The sequence below is a fragment of the Pogona vitticeps genome, chromosome 2, assembly GCF_051106095.1.
Source record: "Pogona vitticeps strain Pit_001003342236 chromosome 2, PviZW2.1, whole genome shotgun sequence".
In the NCBI taxonomy this organism is placed as follows: domain Eukaryota; kingdom Metazoa; phylum Chordata; class Lepidosauria; order Squamata; family Agamidae; genus Pogona; species Pogona vitticeps.
Window position 1 is genome coordinate 176597962 of NC_135784.1, and position 17979 is coordinate 176615940.

General features: G+C 44.0%; 1 protein-coding gene across 2 annotated transcripts in view; it reads left to right on the top strand.

Moving 5' to 3' along the window:
* Window positions 1-17155, top strand: part of KCND1 (potassium voltage-gated channel subfamily D member 1) — a 72550-nt gene extending 55395 nt beyond the window's left edge. For both annotated transcript variants that reach the window (XM_072991354.2, XM_072991355.2), the window contains exons 6-8: window positions 379-626; window positions 8827-9050; window positions 9992-17155. In XM_072991354.2, coding sequence (XP_072847455.1) covers window positions 379-626; window positions 8827-9037 — 459 coding nt within the window. In that variant the 3' untranslated portion in view covers window positions 9038-9050; window positions 9992-17155. The remainder of the gene's footprint in view (window positions 1-378; window positions 627-8826; window positions 9051-9991) is intronic.
* Window positions 17156-17979: the final 824 nt, after the last annotated feature.

Consider the following 17979-nt stretch of genomic DNA (forward strand, 5'->3'; position numbering starts at 1 on the left):
CAGATGGTGTGACTAAGGAGGCCTTTGGTCTGATCATGTGTTTTAAGGTCGATCCCTTGATTCCTAGAAGCTCTAAACTCTTCCCATCCAGCCCCCCGAGACTGCTTGCATGATTTCAAAAATTATCATTGCAGCGATAGGGACTAGAAATATGGCCTTTTTCAAATGAAGAAAATTCTGGGCTGATACTCCAAAGACAAGGAATTCTGCACCAAATTCAGTGTTGCTGACGTGGGCTTGTTATCTGCACAGAACATGCACAGCTGTGATGATGCCCTGAACTGTAAGCTAGAATGGGGACAGGATGGAAGGAAGGGTATATTCACACAAATACTGTTTCTCTTTCTCCCTGCCTCATCTTCTTTCACCCACATGAAGAGTCACGAGTTTGCCGATGAACACTCGTACAGCGAGTTCTGCCTGACGGAGCCTCTGGGCTACCGCACCAGCCGCAGCACCTCTCTTTCCTCCCAGCAAGGGAGCAAGAGCGGCCTGAGCACGTCCTGCTGCCCCCGCCGGGCCAAGCGCCGCACCACCCGCCTGACCAACTCCACCATGACGATGAGCCGGGCCAGCGCTCAGGAGCTGGACACCCTCAACAGTCAGAAAAGTGCTGCCCCCCAGAGGTGAGTGCCTTGTTTGCTTCCTCTTCTGCCCTGCTGTTGGAAAGGGGGAGGTCCCTTCGGTTGGGGTGGTTCGTATCTTAGAGAAGAGAATAAGATTTGCCCGTGCCTCTTCCACAGGATGTGAGTCTGTGCTGCAAGAACCAGGTGGTGGACACTAAGTTCTAGAAAGTTTAATTTAGTTTTCAGGAATTTAAAAAATATAGTATATTTAAAATAGTACGATGGTCAGTCTGGACAATAGTCTGGAGAAGGCAAAATGCAAGGCTTTTAAGGCTTGTTGGGAAATGGGCACATCAGCTCCAGAAGGGACATAATGGCAGGGAAAGCAGGCAAGTCAGAACAGCTCAAGATATTTTGCTGCAGGAAGCAGAGCAACACGTGGCGCCCTCTGCTCCCAAAGGCAAAGTATACAATAATCGGGGCCAGTCATGTCATTATGGCACAGGAGACAGAAAATCCCATAACATTAAATATATACTACTGGGCAATTAAATAACTAAGAAATTGCTGCCCTTTCAATGACTCTGAATCCAGCTGCCTGAGGAACTGCCTCACCATGCCCAACAGTAGGACTGGCCCGAGTATCTGTGTCCTGTCCTGTCCTTTCACAGAGATGGAAGCCTGAGAAAACAAACAAGAGGATTTGTCCAATTCCATTGTGCATCTGCAGCAGAGAGAGAGAGAAAGAGGTTGTGTGTTGTTTCCAGTGAGTAGGGTGGCCTTTCTTCCCTGGATTCACTAGCTGGCTTTTGTGGCTTTGCTTCTCAGAACAAATTTCCATTGGTGAATCCATGGTGGAGAATTTGATACGTAAACACAAACATTTCTCCTTTATAACGGTTGGGTCCATTTACAGCAAAGAAGCCCCCTGCTCCACAGTTTCTTACAAAGAACGGTCGGCAGTCCTAGAGAAAGATGTGAGAGACACTTGTTATGTCAGGACTTGGGCCTGCCCTTTCCCATGAGGTGGCAGCAGGCAGACCAAGGTTCAGTAAGGTTCTTTGCTGCTGGATTATAATGACTCTCGACCCCCCCCCAACAATACTCGCTGGTAGCAACTCTCTGCTTGGACCTCCCCTTTTTCACATTTTCCAGTCTCACTTGTCATTCCCAATTGATCCTTCTTTCCATTGTGCTTGGCTCTCAAGCAAAATACTGTGCAGCTTCTGGACCCATCGCAATTCTAGGCCTGGCGAAACCAAATTTTATTTTATTTTTATTTGATTTGATTTATACCCCGCCCATCTGGCCTAAAAGGCCAATCTAGGCATTACTTTTGGGGCTACAACCCCCCAAATTGGGATTCCAGGAATTATAGTCCAAAAATGTTATGTTTTCAAGTTCAGGGCCTGATAGAGCCCAAGCATCCCTATTTTGTTACTTAATTAGGTGCCATCAAAGTCAGAACCGATCTATAGCAACCCTAATAGGGTCTTCAAAGGAAGTGATATATTTAAGGAGTGGTTTTTCTAGTTCTACTCCCCCAGTGAGTTGCCATGGCTGAGCAGGGGATTCAAACCTAAAGCCTCCTGAGTCCTAGTCTATCACTCTATCCCTACACCGCACTGTGTAGCTATCCCTATTTACCAAAACCATTTCCCCATTTTCAGGTGGTGGTGGTTCCTAGCAAAAGCATTTGTCGATTTTATCTGAAAGTGTTTTTCTGGGGCAAATGTTAGAGACACCTTTTAAAAATACTGCTCGTGAGTAATAAATGCACCAGTGCTGTTTTTAACTTTATTTAGTACCATCAAGGGACAGGGGCTTAGTCTACAGTCTTTTCAGAGACAGGAGAAGTTATTTTTAACCCTAGACTATATTTGTTCTGTTATAAAATAAATAAATAAATATCCTCAGGCTTAATTTTAAAAAGGAAATGTATGGCCCTTCTGTTAACAAAACTCACCTTTAAGTCCTGCAATAGTAGGACTGGCTTTTGACACAGTTGTTGAAAATGTAACAGTGAACAGAGATGAGCTTTCTGCAAGCTGTAGTCGTGTAACCAGGAGCCAGTTCAGGTAGTGATCCTTGGTGTGGGAATAAGGATGTTATATAACTACAGAAGAAATGTCCTGATTTTAGTCTGTGAAATGTCGGTGGATACAGACTTGGAAGGCATGGCAGGGGCAAAGGAGGGGAGGGATGTGTGTGTGTGTGAGAGAGAGAATGGTTGACCCCAGGTCACCCAAAGGGTTTCATGGCTGAGTTGATTTGAATGTGGGTCTCAGTCTTGACATTCCAGGCGTATCTAATAACTGAAATGGCTGTAAAAGTTTAATGTAGACTGGCCATTCTTCATACTGGATATGACGAACAATAAAGCCCCATGTATTATAGTGTATACATAACTTTGCTTTGCTGGATTGGGATTTTTATCTGTAATTTTGGCAGCGTGGTTTGCTACTAAAATTCAGCCACACACATTTGTGTTGCAGCTGGGGGCTGCAAAACCCGTTGTGGCCGGCTGCAAGTTGCCCATCCCTGACTTAGAGAGGTCAGGTTGCAGGTGATGGCAAAGCCCTCTGCTGGTGAACATGTACTGGTCAGTAAACCTTACTGGTCTAGAATGACAAACCATTTCCCCTTATATAAGGCAGATTTTTTTCTGTCCCCAAATCTGCTTTCACCTACACACTAATGGGCAAGGTTTTCTACCTGTTATGGACAGAGTTCTCAAATGTGGCAACGTTTGCAGCACATGATTGTGAACCTTTTGCATGAACCTAAGTTGTTGTTGTCTGCTGATGGGGGTTCCAAAGAGTTGAAGTCCCAAACCCTTAGAAGTCCAAAGTATCCCCACACTCACCTTTACTGTTGACAAGAGTATGCTCAAACAAGTGGAGTTAGCATTTCTGCCTCTCAGTGTGTTCTGCTCTAAACGGAGCATAGAAAGAGGAGTGATTTTGATCCTGAGTGCAATGCAGAAGACAGGACACCATACCCTCCCTGCGCCTTGTTGTCCAACTTCTATTTACAGTTTGTAAAAAAGCACCCAAGGGCAAAACGATGCTTGTGGTGAAGGAGTAGAAAAAATGCAGTCTGTGGTCCATGTGTCCTCTGCAAGATTCTTTTGTGGTCTTCAGAGATCAAATGTTTTTGGAGTTGTTCCCCCCCCCCCCACACACACACTTCAACCAGCAAAATGGCTCTTCGGAAGAAATGTGATTGTCCTGTAAAACAAAGCATGGCCTCCCACACAGTTTGTTTAGACATTATTGGTTCCTCCCCGCAATCTTAAAAGTGGCCTTCCTATCACTTCCAGACTCTCTTGGAGGAGCTGCTTTACCCCTATGAGACTCCTAGGGAGCTTGCCCACCCATAATTTTCTGGGATTTGTTCCCTCAACCTGTGCCAGATTCTACACAGGTGATCACTGGATGCTTGTCTTTCTGGCTGCAACCCATAACAGAGTAGAGCCACAGGCTCTCAGTGGCTTAGAGGGAGGGCTGGAGGGCCTCCCCACAGACGAGCATCCCTCTTCTTGGCGAGTCCCACCTCCCGTTCTGAGGAACAGATGCTTAAGTCTTATAGTGAATTATGATTGGAATGAGTCAGCAGTGGATTCCTGTTGCAGGAGACAAGCGCTGCTTTTGCCAAAAGTTTGGAGACGGGGGGGGGGGAATAAGCACCCCCATCGTGTGGGTTTAAATACATGATTTCCTGTGGTTTTTTTTTTTTAATGATTCAGAGGAGAACTGAGCTGGCAGAGGATTTTTAAATGAATGATGCATGAGGAAAAGCCTAAGGAGCCAGACATGACCAGTTCAGAGAAAAAATGATTAGGGGGTGAAACCATGAAAGCTGTTTCAAACATCCGAAAGAGATGTCATAAAGAGGCAGAAAGACTGACTGCTGAGCAGCATCCCTTGGGGAAGGATAAGAGGACCCAATTGCAGCACAACAGGCATAGGACTGATACCGGGGAAGGGTTTCCCGACTGCAAGAATGGGTGGGCAGCAGAGCAAGCGAGAGCGGTGAGATAAGCATTCATTGGGGAGATTTTTTTTCCTTAAGTCTGAAGAATTCTGGGCTTTTGAATTGGATGAACTTACAAGTCCATTAAAGAGTGAGGCCAAGATGTTCTGTGGCCTTAGGCAAAACATTAAATGCCACCCCACTCCTACCAGACTGGGTGCATGGCACCCAAGCCCAGTTATATTATGCTGGCACACAAAGCTTAACATCTCAGAAGCAATTCCCTTCCATCCTGGCAGTTTGGGAATCGCTAGTTAATTACTGATAGTTTTGTGTTGTTGTTGTTTTTTTAAAAAAAAACACCAATAATCAAAAGTATAGCTGTAAACTTACATTAAGATTCTAAGTTTTTCATTCCTTTTGTGGAACAACTGTTAATTTTCATGATGTAGTTACAGAGCAGAGCAGGAGTAGCAGATGGTTCAAATGCTCATTTGCACGTTACTTCATCCCTGCTGTTTTGTGCTCTGTTGTGGGTACTAGTAAGGCCACAATGAGGTGGACAGGAGGAGAAGACATTTGGTAGTGTCAGATTCCCCGGAGAACATCCGAGTGCCTTCACAAGGCTCATGTTTTTTCCAGACTCCCTATGAGAAACGTATAGATTTGTGTTTTATACACATCTGACAAGGAACTTAATTGTGGTCACAGAAGATCTTATACCTTGTTTTGTATTCATTCAATTCGTCCTTCCTGGATACCCTTCAGAATTTTGACTTAGAAATTCAAAAAGAAATCTTTTTCTTTTTAAAAAGATTTATCTAGCAAGCAAGTAACTGTGTAAATAGGAACTAAAAATGTAAAATATATTTGAGTATATAAAACTAAATGAGTATTGCAAAATTCACAGTCCTCTAATACAACATATTTGTATTAGCAGCATATTTCATGTACTGTATGTAGATAGCATTTTTAATATATAAAAAGTAGGATTTATTGAAAGTATGATCTTCTATTCAAATGCCATAGAACTTAAGTTTAGTAATGCAAAAGATACAATATTAAGACTATTTCCTTAGCAAAGAGAATAAAATATGTAAACTTTTATACAAGTCACTTAAAAGTCTCTATTCCAATACACATTATTTGTGAAAACAAAGCTGAGCATGGCAAAATGTTAAGTTACAATAAATAAGTAACATTACATAATTCTCACCCACTCCAAGCAGAGATTCTCCCCCTTGTTTGCGAAAACAAGGTTCATGTATCCTTTGAGATGTTCCATAAACATTGTAGAAATCTCTGTTTATATATCTCTTGATATTATACATAGTCAAAACAATCTGTTGTGGGACAGCTTTCCCCATGGGTCTAATCTCTATCTGGCTGAACCAGAGATCTCCTAGGCCACGCAGGTTATGTAGTAGCCCCCTCCATTTGAGTTCTGAGGCTAGATGACGTAACTTACTGATGTTATATTCAGACAGCACAATATATTTTCAATGCCTATTACATGCTTTTTACATTTTCCTTGTTAGAAAATGTTCTGCGTAGGAATGTTTTATTTTTCCAACTATAAGTTTTTATAAAAATCTGTAACTGACAGCCAAGTAAGGACTGTATTATTCTGATGCTGTCCTTCAAGTTACCTATGGAAGAGAACCTATTTCAGTTAATTTTAGAGAAATTAACTAAAAATTAACTTTAAAAAAAACTATTTTAGTTAATTTTTCAGAAAGGAGGAAGTAAGTTACTTTTCAAAACTGAAATTGTAATAGTAACTGGCTTGGGGGACATTGACCTTATAACAGTAGCTGATTACTTTTTAAAAATTAACTTTTCAAACTCTTTTGATAGAGTTATAATAACAACAGAGTAGGTCACTAAGGATTTGCTAGATATTCACTGCGCTCAAGATCACTTTCCTAAGATGGGAGACTGCTCCTTCCAATGGTAGGGCCGGCCCTGCTCTGTAACTGATTTGTCCCAGTTCAGTAGGGGCCCTCAGCAGAGGAACAATTTGCCACATGAAAATAATAACCTAATTGGCTACAGATTGATTGCTGGAAGCTCTGCAGACCATGCCATCTCCCTGCAAATAATTGATTGGGTTGCTCTGATGCCACTGGGTGTCTATTCTCACCACTGTGGCATGAAGGCTTGATCACAGAGGGTTGGGGAAAGAGCGTTGCTCTGGCAAAGAAAGTTAGAACTCAGCCGCTAAGGGGGAGAACCTCGCGGGGGGGGGGGCTCAAAGATACAAAGAGCCATTCAGTCGGTTGCAAGAGGGCTTCAAGGGTGCTCTGGAAAGCAGACAGAGGGCACTGGAGACCGACTTGCTGAGCAACAGAGGGGTCAGTGGGGTGGGAATGAAAGGAAGAGGGGCAGATGAGGGAGGGAGACCTGAAGAAAAGAGGGATGGAAGAGGAAAGGAGACATGACTGAAGGATGGAAGGAGCTGTGCGGAAGAGGCAGTGATGGTGAGGCGCGCAGAAAGGCAGCCGGCTAAATTTGACACATTCAATGTGTAGGAAAATAATCAGTCAATGTTATGTTGCAGGGCTATATTACTGTTGAATTAAACTGTTTCCTGCATTAGTCACTCCTCTGGGGCATGGGGTTTAGGATATTGCAGCCGCTTTGCTGAAGCATGGAATCTGCTGCCCCCTGCAGGAGGTCCCATGCTTCTCCCGTTTGTTTGGTGCCAAGGATGTAGCGCCAAACAAACTGGAGAAGAGCAGTAAGGAGACTTGGCACTCAGGCAGATGGTAGGGCTCAGGGCCTCCTGGTCTTTCCACACTAGGTGGCAGGACCAGTTACCCTTCATGGTTTCCACAATCCCCTCAGATGCTTGATGTAGCTCCACTCCAGGACACTGTGGGAAATAGAAAATACCAAAATAAGCCTATAGCCAAAGCATTACCAACACAGGGGAAAGCCACACAGATGGCACTTTGCTGGGGACCCCAACATACTTGAAACCAGTATTGCGCTTAACCTCCACAGACTAAAATGACTGCAATACATTTTCTTGTTGCAAATGCTGCTTTCAGGCATGCCACTTTCATCTTTTAGTTGGAAATGCTCAAGAGGCCGAACCTGGCCCAGGGAACTCCAGTTGTTGACCCTTATTCTAGCCTACGGTCTCCTGGGGCATAGCCCTTCCTGACATGGAGAAGTCACAGAATTCTATGGTGTAGGTGTCTAGCCACCATGTAGTTACAATGTATGATTCCCATGTTGTTTCCTCCATAAAAACGAATGATGGAAACTCTTCTTTTCTTTCTGTCTGGCAATCTTTTTAATTACAGATATTATTCATCAATGCTGCCTTTCTGCTTCTTGATCTTGCCATCTACTGAAAACCTGGGGTCTTATGCTATTTACCCAAGTAAACAATGTATAACAGCAATCACTGTGGGGGAAAGCTTTGTGATTTGTCCTCCCTCCTGGTCAGCATATGGGATACATTTCTCTAAGTAAAACTTTGAGCAGCTCACCAGCATCTCGTGGAGAGGCAGTTTTCAGAGTAACAACTTACAGTATGGAGGACTTGTCTTTTTGAGAGGCAGATTTAAATAATACCTCCTCCTTTTTCGTGATTGAATATAGGTTCCTTTACGGTCCATCTAGAACTGTCTGGGAGTAACTGGTCTGCTTCGTACTGGTGACTCTGGGGTCTTATGTTTCTCTTAGCTGTTTGTTTATTTATACTGTACAGTGGCTTTTGATTTTTTTTTCTTTTACCCTAAGTTGTTTAGTGAAGACAACATTGAATGTACATTGGTGTCTAGTTGTTCCTATGCTTCCAGAACAAAACAAAATACCATGGGAACTCCCCAGCTCTTTAGGTAATATAGTATACCATATATCATCGCCATTAAATGTGCCTTGTTGAATATGCTAACAAGTATTTACTCATGGGCACTAAGCACTGTCAGGCTCTATGCTAAAGAACTGGGATGGGGAATGAATAATAGAAGTAAAACTTACTCATTTCAAAATAAATAGAAGTTGGTTTTCAGCCATCCTGGGAAATCACATAATCACACTACAGTATCTGCCTTTTCTAGTTCCGGCTATATGGGGAATTGCTGCCTTTCACTCCATCAGGTGAGAAATGTTCCCTATATATTATGAGAGGCATCCTCTTGCGGTTATATCAGATGTTTCAGGATTAGGTCTATGCATGGAAAATTTGTTTTGACTGAGGGAGCCCAGAAGGATTAAGCCCTGATATAGAAGAAATTTTCACTGTCTTCCTTGTCTCCCTGTATCTTCCCAGCCGCTCCAACCTGAATGCCAAGACCCATGACAACTTGAAGCTGAACTGTGATAACCCAGACTTCACTGCAGCCATCATCTGCATCCCCACCCCTCCAGCCAACACACCGGATGAGAGCCAGCCCCCCTCGCCTGGAGGTGGCACTGGTGGACCCCTACGTAATTCCAGCCCATACATACTTCATGAGACTGTCAAGATCTCCTCATTGTAAGAGGAGACTGGGGGTAGGTTGGGGCACTTGTCCTTCCCCCTTCCTCTACCCAGAGTCACCCATGGCCCTCTGGGTCCTGGTAATGAGCTGGGGATGGGCTCTTCTGCACAAGCCTCCACCCCGCTGCAATGGGAAGAGATCCATGGGGTGCCACACTGTCTTTTTTTCCTTTCAGAGGTGATATCGGTAGCCACCAAAAGGGGCCACTGGTGAACTAGAGCTTCCAACCCTGTTCAGTTCCTGCCCCCTGCCCTCCCCCATTGCAACCAAAGCCATATAGTAGGGGAGGTGGGTCCCTGATGCTATGCAACCACAGGGGGGCTGAGTGTGATGCAGGGAAATACTGGATCCCAAGAAGCAACATATTCAAAACAGGATGGGGACTCTTTTCAACATACCAAACCTACTGCCCCCTGTGTTGGGAAGTGGGTAAACGTCTGGGGTGAGCTAGGACTCATGTGGTTTTGTTCTTTAACTCTGTGACTGATACAGGGTTTGGAGCAGCCAGGCAACATAGATTGGTGTTTTGGGGTTCTAGCTTTTGAAAAGGGGGGAGAGTCTAACAGTGGGATTACATTAGTGAGGCAAGGAGACTAAACCATCTGTTGTAGACTACATTTGCTGGCAGAAAGGAAATGGCTAAGAAATAAGGCTCTTTGAGATCATGGAGATTCCAGTCAAGGAAATATTGCTGAGTGTTTGGGGAAGTATTGTCCAATGCTTAGAATAAGGGACTCTAACTGTATTCCAGCTAAGGCCAAGGTAGCCTATGGAGAAAGGGAGAAAAAGGATCAAATCGGCTAAGCTTCCAACAGTTTTTCAGTCTTTTGCCTCTTTGGGCTGAGACAAGACATTACTAGGAGGAATGGCACCTGTACGCCTCTCTTTCCTCTCCCACCCTCTCCCTCAGCCTTTCTTTCTTTCCCTCCATCCCACGACCTGTTCGGTCTCTAGGAAACTGCACTTTAAAAACAGTCTATAGCACCCAAACGCAACACCTCGTGGGAACCACATGCATCAGGCCAGCCCTTCCTGCCCGGGCCACACCCACACACCCCGCGCCCCCACTGCGTCGCCTCAAGACTGTGCATGAGCAGGATGCCTCCATGGGCGGTATCCTGAGTCCAGAGCTACAGAGCACCAGAAGCATGAGTAGCTGCCGCCTTCCCCATTTTCAGCCACCCAGCCGGACTGAAGAGAATAACGCTGTGAAGAACTCAACCAAAACCTTCGGAGCAGGAGGCAGCCGGTGCTGTTCTCCTCCTCTTCCTTTTCTTTTTCCTCTTCTGGACCATATTTTCCTGGTTATTACAAATAGTGAGTGAGAAAGAGACTGACTCTTGACAGTAACATATACACCTTTCATTGTCACCTGAGAAGGGACTTGAACATGGCAGAAAGCAGGCAAAGAACTTTGGAGCAATAATGGATGCCGTTCTAGGTATCAGGTGGGCCACACAAGTCCTGAAGCATGCATCAAATTGGCTGGCTCTCGGCATCCTGAAAAAGGTGCTTCTCTTGACAGGATGGGCCTTTTTTGTTTCAATCTGCTGTCGCTCTTCGTCTTCAGCTCTCTCACTTTTTAGCAAATGTGGATTCCTTCTCCTGACTATCAGGGAGAAGTAAACAGGGCTTGTTTGCATAAGAGAGGGAGCTGGCCGTCATCTGTGAATTGAGTCTCTGCAGATGTTGTTCCACTTTAACTCCCCAGTTGTAGCCAGTGTGGCCAGTAGTGAGGCATGATGGGAGTTGTAGTTCAGTAATGTCTGGAGTATCACAGTTGCTTCATCCCCGACGTAGGTCACCGACGTAGGTCAGGTGGATAGGAACACCACCTCATGCACTTGGACTACTCTTTCAATAATTATTGGCAATTGCCCATGCTGGTTGAGGATGATGGCACTATAGTCCAAGATACCCTGGAAGGCACCAGGTTGCTGTTGGGTTAAAATGGAGGTCTGCAAGGATGTTCACTTCCTTTTTGGGAGTGAGATAGTAGCAGCATACTCAGGAATAAGCACAGGGCAACATACACTGGGATAACATTCTTTCAGTATGAGTCTTCATCTCTGGCACAGGAGTTGTGAGATTATAGAGCTTGGAAAAGTTAGTTTTGGACTTTTTGGAATTCTTTCCCTAGCTAACATGGCCAGTTACTTTTCCATATTTTGAGTGAAAGCGTGTGCTTGAACGAGATCCACACTCAAATATAGGACATACGTGATCTATCCTTCCCCTTAGTCCAGTTTGACACCCTGGATTTGCACTTTTTAAACCAAAGTTTTCCTTACAACAATTAAATAAAGCAATAGCTCCATCTATTTGATGGTTAAATACCCATAAATTACTTCAGCACACTTCAGTGCTGATTACTAAACTAATGCACTTTGAACAAAATGATAAACAAATCAGGAGCACGGGAGGAGATGAAGGTATCTCCTGAAAAGAGTTTAAGAGCAGTTGCAAAGGCAGCCAAGATGCAAGGAAAAAACAAGAACTGCTAGAAATATATTTTAGCTGAAAAAATCATTCCATTTTGTACTTCTGTACCACACAAAAAAAGGGAAATAATTTTATCCTAGAGTTACCACAACTACATGCTTGGGCCCCCAATCATATCAGTACTATGCACACTGAACTAGAAACAAGCCGAACTAAACTGTGCAGAATATTTTTCCACGTCAGTTTGTGTAGAGTTTGAATTGTTACTCCTCTGACTGGCTTCAAAACTGCTTGCAGAACGGAGAAAGAAAATTCTGCCCCAAAGCAGAATGGACTGTAGATTTGAGGATATAATCGTTTGGGCTGTTTGCTACAGTTTTCCTTCTGTAATTATTTTAAATAAGACTATAGGGCTCACTCCTGGGCCATCACTCTTTGATGTGGAATTATTATAAAAGTAACCCACGTTTTACTGACCTCTCCACTCTACTCTGCTACTACAACACTTGAAAACGATAATGCAGAGAAGTTTGCAGTCAGGGGTACCCGTTTCCTGTCTCCTGAAGATCTCTTCAAAAAGTCTGACTTCTTCAAAGTCCCTGAAGGCGAAATCAGATTCCTCCCGCTTCCTGAAACTAACAACAACTCCACATTCCAGTTTATGCCAAGAGCAATCATTGTCTTGCTTCCGTATGGGGCGGAGGGTGGGAAAGATAAAAACTGTTTTCTCTGGGAGCTGTTGCTCTTCCTTCCTGGCCAAACTCCTCAGCTGCTCAGTAAGTAATAAGATATTCAGGGCTCTACCGTAGGTTCAACTGTTGCCCATTTATTTGTCAACCTTAACCAGCAGGAGTCCAACAGGCGATTTTTGTACCTTCGTTGCTATGTCTTCATGTTTGGAAGACTGGCACCCAGTGGATCCCACCCCAAATGGCCACGGCTATAAACTCTTCAGGTTTCATACTTTCATTATGAAAGTATGAAAATTCTTTAGGGAAGTTGTGGGAATCCTAGACTTGGTTTGGGTCATGTCTAGCATTCCCTGAGGGTAAAGGAGTCCCCCTGAGCCATGGCTCCATGACACACAAGCTTTTTTTCTCCCTCCTGCCTCATTGTGTACATCCTGTGTAATCCAGGACAGGGATGGGAAACTTGTGCGGTCTGGGTCTTGATGTAAGTGGGCCAGAACTTCCATCAGCCTTTGCCACCAGCTAGGATTGCTAGGGCTGAGGGAACTGGCAGCCTGACCACATCTGGACAGCCATATGCTCCTCTACCCTGCTCTAAGGAGGTCTGGTTGCCTTCTCTTGCTTCCATATTCCCCAGGGTGGGATGGACAGCCAGTTGCCACCAAGAGCAGTGCAAGACATTTTGCTGCCTGAAGCAAATGAGAAGACACTGTTTTCCCCATTTCCATAATCAGACTTACTGCTGACTCCTACTTCACCACTGGCAATGGGACAACTTCCCCCACGCTGAGGACGATGGATAACTTTGAGGGAGGCAGGCAGGCCCAGTGGCTCACACAGCTCTGTCTTCTCTCTGCTGTGCAGCACCAGCCTTCCAGTGGGGCTGCCTGTATGTTTATCTAATAATAGGGCTCTCTCTGTCATGCATTGTGCTAAATGATGGGACTGGTAGAGGCAAGCTGTGTGCTATGAAGCCATAAATTGCCAGAAGTGAATGCCTTCAAGAGCCACTGCAGAATCTACTGCAGCCTACCAGTATTAGCGCTGGTGGTGGCTGAAGTAGGGAAATATACAGAATATAGCATCAGCTGCTTTTTTAACTAAAAAAATCACATAACATTGCACTCCCTGTTGAACTACTGAAGCAGCTCCTACAGTCTTCTTTGTGCTTTTTTAGAAATACAAGGGAGATAAAAAGTAATGGCAGCAGGATTTGCTCCAAGTGTTGATCAAATGGCTGAGGCACAAATTCAGAACTTAATGTTACTACAACTCCCAGAATCTACAGGGTTGGAGGATTCTGGAGGCTGTAGTTGAAATAAGTAAATGTTCCATGTTTGGGGCACAATCCTATGTGAAATTCTTGGATCCCCCACAAATCAAGCCTTATCTAAATGAAGGGCATCTGTTCAGCTGTAAAACTGGGGGACTGAAAAATGTAGCAACAGGCAGAACAATCCAATATATGCTAATTAAGAATTACACCTCACAGTATTTGATGGTGTTGGGGCTCTTGGAAGAATGGCTGGAATTGGAGCAGGCCTGCAGACAACACAGAGCTGAGATTTTAACTTAAGAGGGCACTCGGCCAAAATCCTCCTACGAAGCTATGCGAGCGATGCAACTTTTGGAGGCAAATTGCTCCAGGTTAAGAAATCACCGTAGACATTGCCTGTTGCACACTGATTCAAAGAATTCACTATGCAACAGGAATGTCTACGGTGATTTCTTACCTTAAGGCAATTAAACTTCTAAAAATGATGCTGTTTGTGTTACACTGGCATAACTTGGCAAGAGGATTTGGGTTGCTGTATTTTCTCCTAGCCTCAGCTCTGGTGGGAATTGTGCTGATGAGTATTCACACTTACTAGGGAGGGAGTCAGTAGATCTTACATCCAAGTAGACACAAGATAGCATTTTACAAGATGAGGATGATAAAAAGTCTGTGAAATCACAACTGCTAAGGAGAGATTCCCCTCTCCCCTTTCTAACAGCTACAGAATGTAAGTTTTCCTATGACAAAAATTAGCTTCCCTGTTGCAAAATAGGCTGCAGAAATTGAGGGGTTTTTTTTTGTGTGTGAAAAAACCCATATATGTCTGTTCAAAAGCGAGCTCTTTTGTGTGCAAGAAGGCTGAACCTCAGGAATGTGCAGGACTGTAGCATGAAAGGAGGGATGTGATACGAGATGAGGAATATATGGCAACCCAGATCTTGGGCTACAGCTGCCATTGCCTCTCACCATTGGCCAAGCTACTTAAGGCTGACAGCTGCTGCAGTCCAACTCGATGAAGGTCCCATTTTCCTCAGCAGGACAGGGAGAAAAACATGTACCTGTACAACAGACATCTAAACTCCACGAAGGGTGTAGAGCACGAAAAAGAACATTTTAGTTCTTTTTAAAGTACTGATGGTATTCCCTGCCATAAAATGTAGCAATGGGCACAAGCCTTGATGGCTTTTTAAAAAGGATTAAACAAAATCTTGGAGAACAGTAAGTGTACATAAACAGGCATAAGCTATGATCACTCATTGGGACCTATGTGCCGAGAGGCCGTATAACCGTGTATGGAAGTAAACAATAAAGAAGAGCGCTGGCTTTATGATTGGCTAGTGAGATTCCACAGTCATCGAGCTGTCCCTTGTTGGAAAGAGGATGTTGAGCTACCTAGGCCAGGGGTGAGGAAACCTTGGCCCTGCTAATTTTTTGGCTTATCAGTCAGTCCATCCTTTATTACTGGCCATGTGATCTGGGCTTTGGGAGCTGCATAGTGGACTGTGCCCAATATTAATTTATTTCGTTTCTTACTCTTTTCCAGCTCTGTCTTTGCTGGCCCAGTAGTAATAATAATAATCTTAGAACTCTGAGCTGGAAGAGACCATACGGATTATGGTCATTTAATTACATTCAGGGAAATGTCATTCATGTGCATTGCAAGGAGGGTTCAAAAGATTAATTCGCATAATGAGATTGGAATGTTCTGAAGGTGTGCTAAGGTAGTGAATCTACTTAGAGGTCAATTTCGTGCTACTGTCTGAAATATAAGTGCAAAAATTCATATGTCACCTACATTGAACACTGTACATATCTTATTCATTTTTGGTAATTCTGAAGGCCCTCCAGATAATTAGTCAAGAATGCTTTAACAGATCACCACCACTGCTTTTAGGCCAGATCTGGACAAAAGCTGTTTGACTAATATAGCAATCCTGATTTACTCCTTCCTACGTCCATTCTTTTTTCCCCAGCAGTTCTGCATGGTGGTGAATGAGGTGGGCACAGGATGAAAACATTTGCACAAATGTATTTTTCATTGGCTACATAGCTATTTACTTCACCAACTTTCTCAACATGCCAAGCTGTTCATTATAACACAGATCCAGCCTCAGTATAACAGTGTTGTCAGATTATGGATTTGAAATCCTCCTTTTTAAAAAAAATCTTGAAATCTCCCATTCATTGCCATTGCTGAAAGCCCTAAAACAGAACCGAGTTAAGGAAGAACTCTATCCTTACAGAATGAGAAAGGAACTTTTTGTATGAAAGCTCTTACATGCCCCTAGTCACTACTGCTAATGGCCGTGGTGGCTGGGGATTATGGGAGCTGTAATCCAAATAGGAACGTGCCCAAACTCTAGCATAACCTTCCTTCTGCACTCTTCCTTGAACAGCAATGACAGATTCAAGACTGGCTCTTCACAGCTTCTGTCTGCCAATGGGAGGAAAACCCACAGCCTTTGCAACAGAGAAGGCACTGCCTGTAATTTGAAAATAGTTGATCCTACAGGCGTCTTTTCAGATGCAAATCCCATTGAATTCCATGGGATTAACTCCTAGGGAAGAGTATATAGCAGTGGTAGGGAATGCACAGCCTTAGAGATATTGTCAGAATGCATCTTCCATTATGTCTGATCAATGTCTTGCTGCCAAGGTCTGAAGGGAGCTTGACAGCATCTAGAGGGCCACATGTTCCCGACTTTTGTTGAACAAACTGAAAAAGAAGGAAGGGGAGCAGCAATTAAAGCCATTGCTACTAGAGTGTAGAGGAAGAGATAGTTAGAACGCTCTGTTGTTCCCAGCTGGGGCACCTGCAGGAGAAAAGTGTGTGACTGGGTGGGTAGTATGTTCTCCCACTTGTGCTAAATATATAATGACCACACTGGAACACTTCAGTTGCACTGTGGAACTGAACTGTTCAGTTCCCCCTGTGCTGCCCAAGTCTAAATTCTCATATGGTTACAGACAGAAGAGCAAAAGACGTCTCTTTCCTTAATGGAGGCCTTTAATTCTTGCATGTATGAATGTACAAACACTTGTGCATCCCTAGCAACACCGCACTCCAGTCAAGACATAAAGGCTTTTTAATGGTCCGGGTGGGGTGTGGTGATGGTGGTGCATGTTTGAGTGCTCCTCTATGGGAGGGAAAACACACAGCTCCCTGCATGTAGAAATGCAGAAGGCCAGGGAGGGGCCAAAGTGGAACTCTTCTCCCTGACTTGTTTACTTCTTGCATGCAGGTTTTTTTTAAAGGGGGGCATTTAAATATGTGCACAAAAAACATTTGCAATCTGAAATAGCCCATTCTCAGAGAAGCATTACCACTCAGTTTTGTTAAATGTATGCATTAGATAGGCTTAGACCCTCCTCATGCCTTCAGTGATGGAGAAAGACAAGGCTGGGAAGGAAGCCTCTGAATTCTGGATGCTATTTGCTAACTTGCTACGTGTGACCTTGGTCAAGTCACTTCAACTCAGGTTCCTCTTTGCATACAAACGGGGAGAACAAAACTGACCTGGAGTGAGGAGGGATGTATTTGTTCAAAAAATGTTGTGTATAAAGATGGGAAGAAGACTATGAATGTCAAGGGGCGTCTTTACTGAGTGGCCCTGGGAGAGAAGGTGCCGGAGTGACAGGAGCTGCGCAAAGGAGGTGGACGCTGCTGTAGTTTTGTGCCAATAAACAAAATTGGATGACAGCTCAAACAAATGTTGTATGCCCTGCTCTTTTTGGGGTGTATATGTCTCTGTGTGTCAGTTTTCAGGATGCCTTTGTAGTGGAGGCAACAAATTAGTGAAGCCCTTGGGCCTCTCCCAGTTCTACATCAGTTAAAAATCATTTGTTTGTTATTACACAAGCACTTTTCTTCTTGAATAAGGTGTGAAATCATGGCTTGGATAAGCTGCAACACTGGGCCCAAGTACAGTGGACTCTCGACTTACAGACGGCCCAACTTACAGACTTTTTGAGTTACAGACTTCTCTGGCTGCAAAATTTAGGTTCGACTTGCAGCCGGAGAATTGACTTACAGACCCCCCCCCCCCCCAAAAAAAAAAAAAAAAAAGCTGGCTATGGCATTAATCGGTTTTCAATGCATTGTAGGTCAATGGAGACTCAACCTACAGACTTTTTGACCTACAGCCACCGTTCCAATACGGATTAATTCCGTAATTAGAGGGTCCACTGTAAAAAGTCATCTTTGTCAAGAACGACACTGATACTCCAAAATATGCTTGGGAGAAAAATTGTAGACTGATATTACTGAGTCTCAACATAGGAAACATAACCATCTGACCAATCACTATGAAAATGTCAAGATCCAGGAACATTAAATAAATATTCTTGAGGTTGTGCAGCTCAGTAACAGTAGAGCATGGGACAGGGTGTTCTAGGGCAGTGGTTCTTAACCTTTTTGAAAGAAACGCCCCCTTGAACCATTGAGGAAGTTATCATTGCCCCTCTCCCCACGGCAATGATATCTTATTTATTTATTCAAGACACTTAAATCCAATGACCACTGGAAACAAAATTCA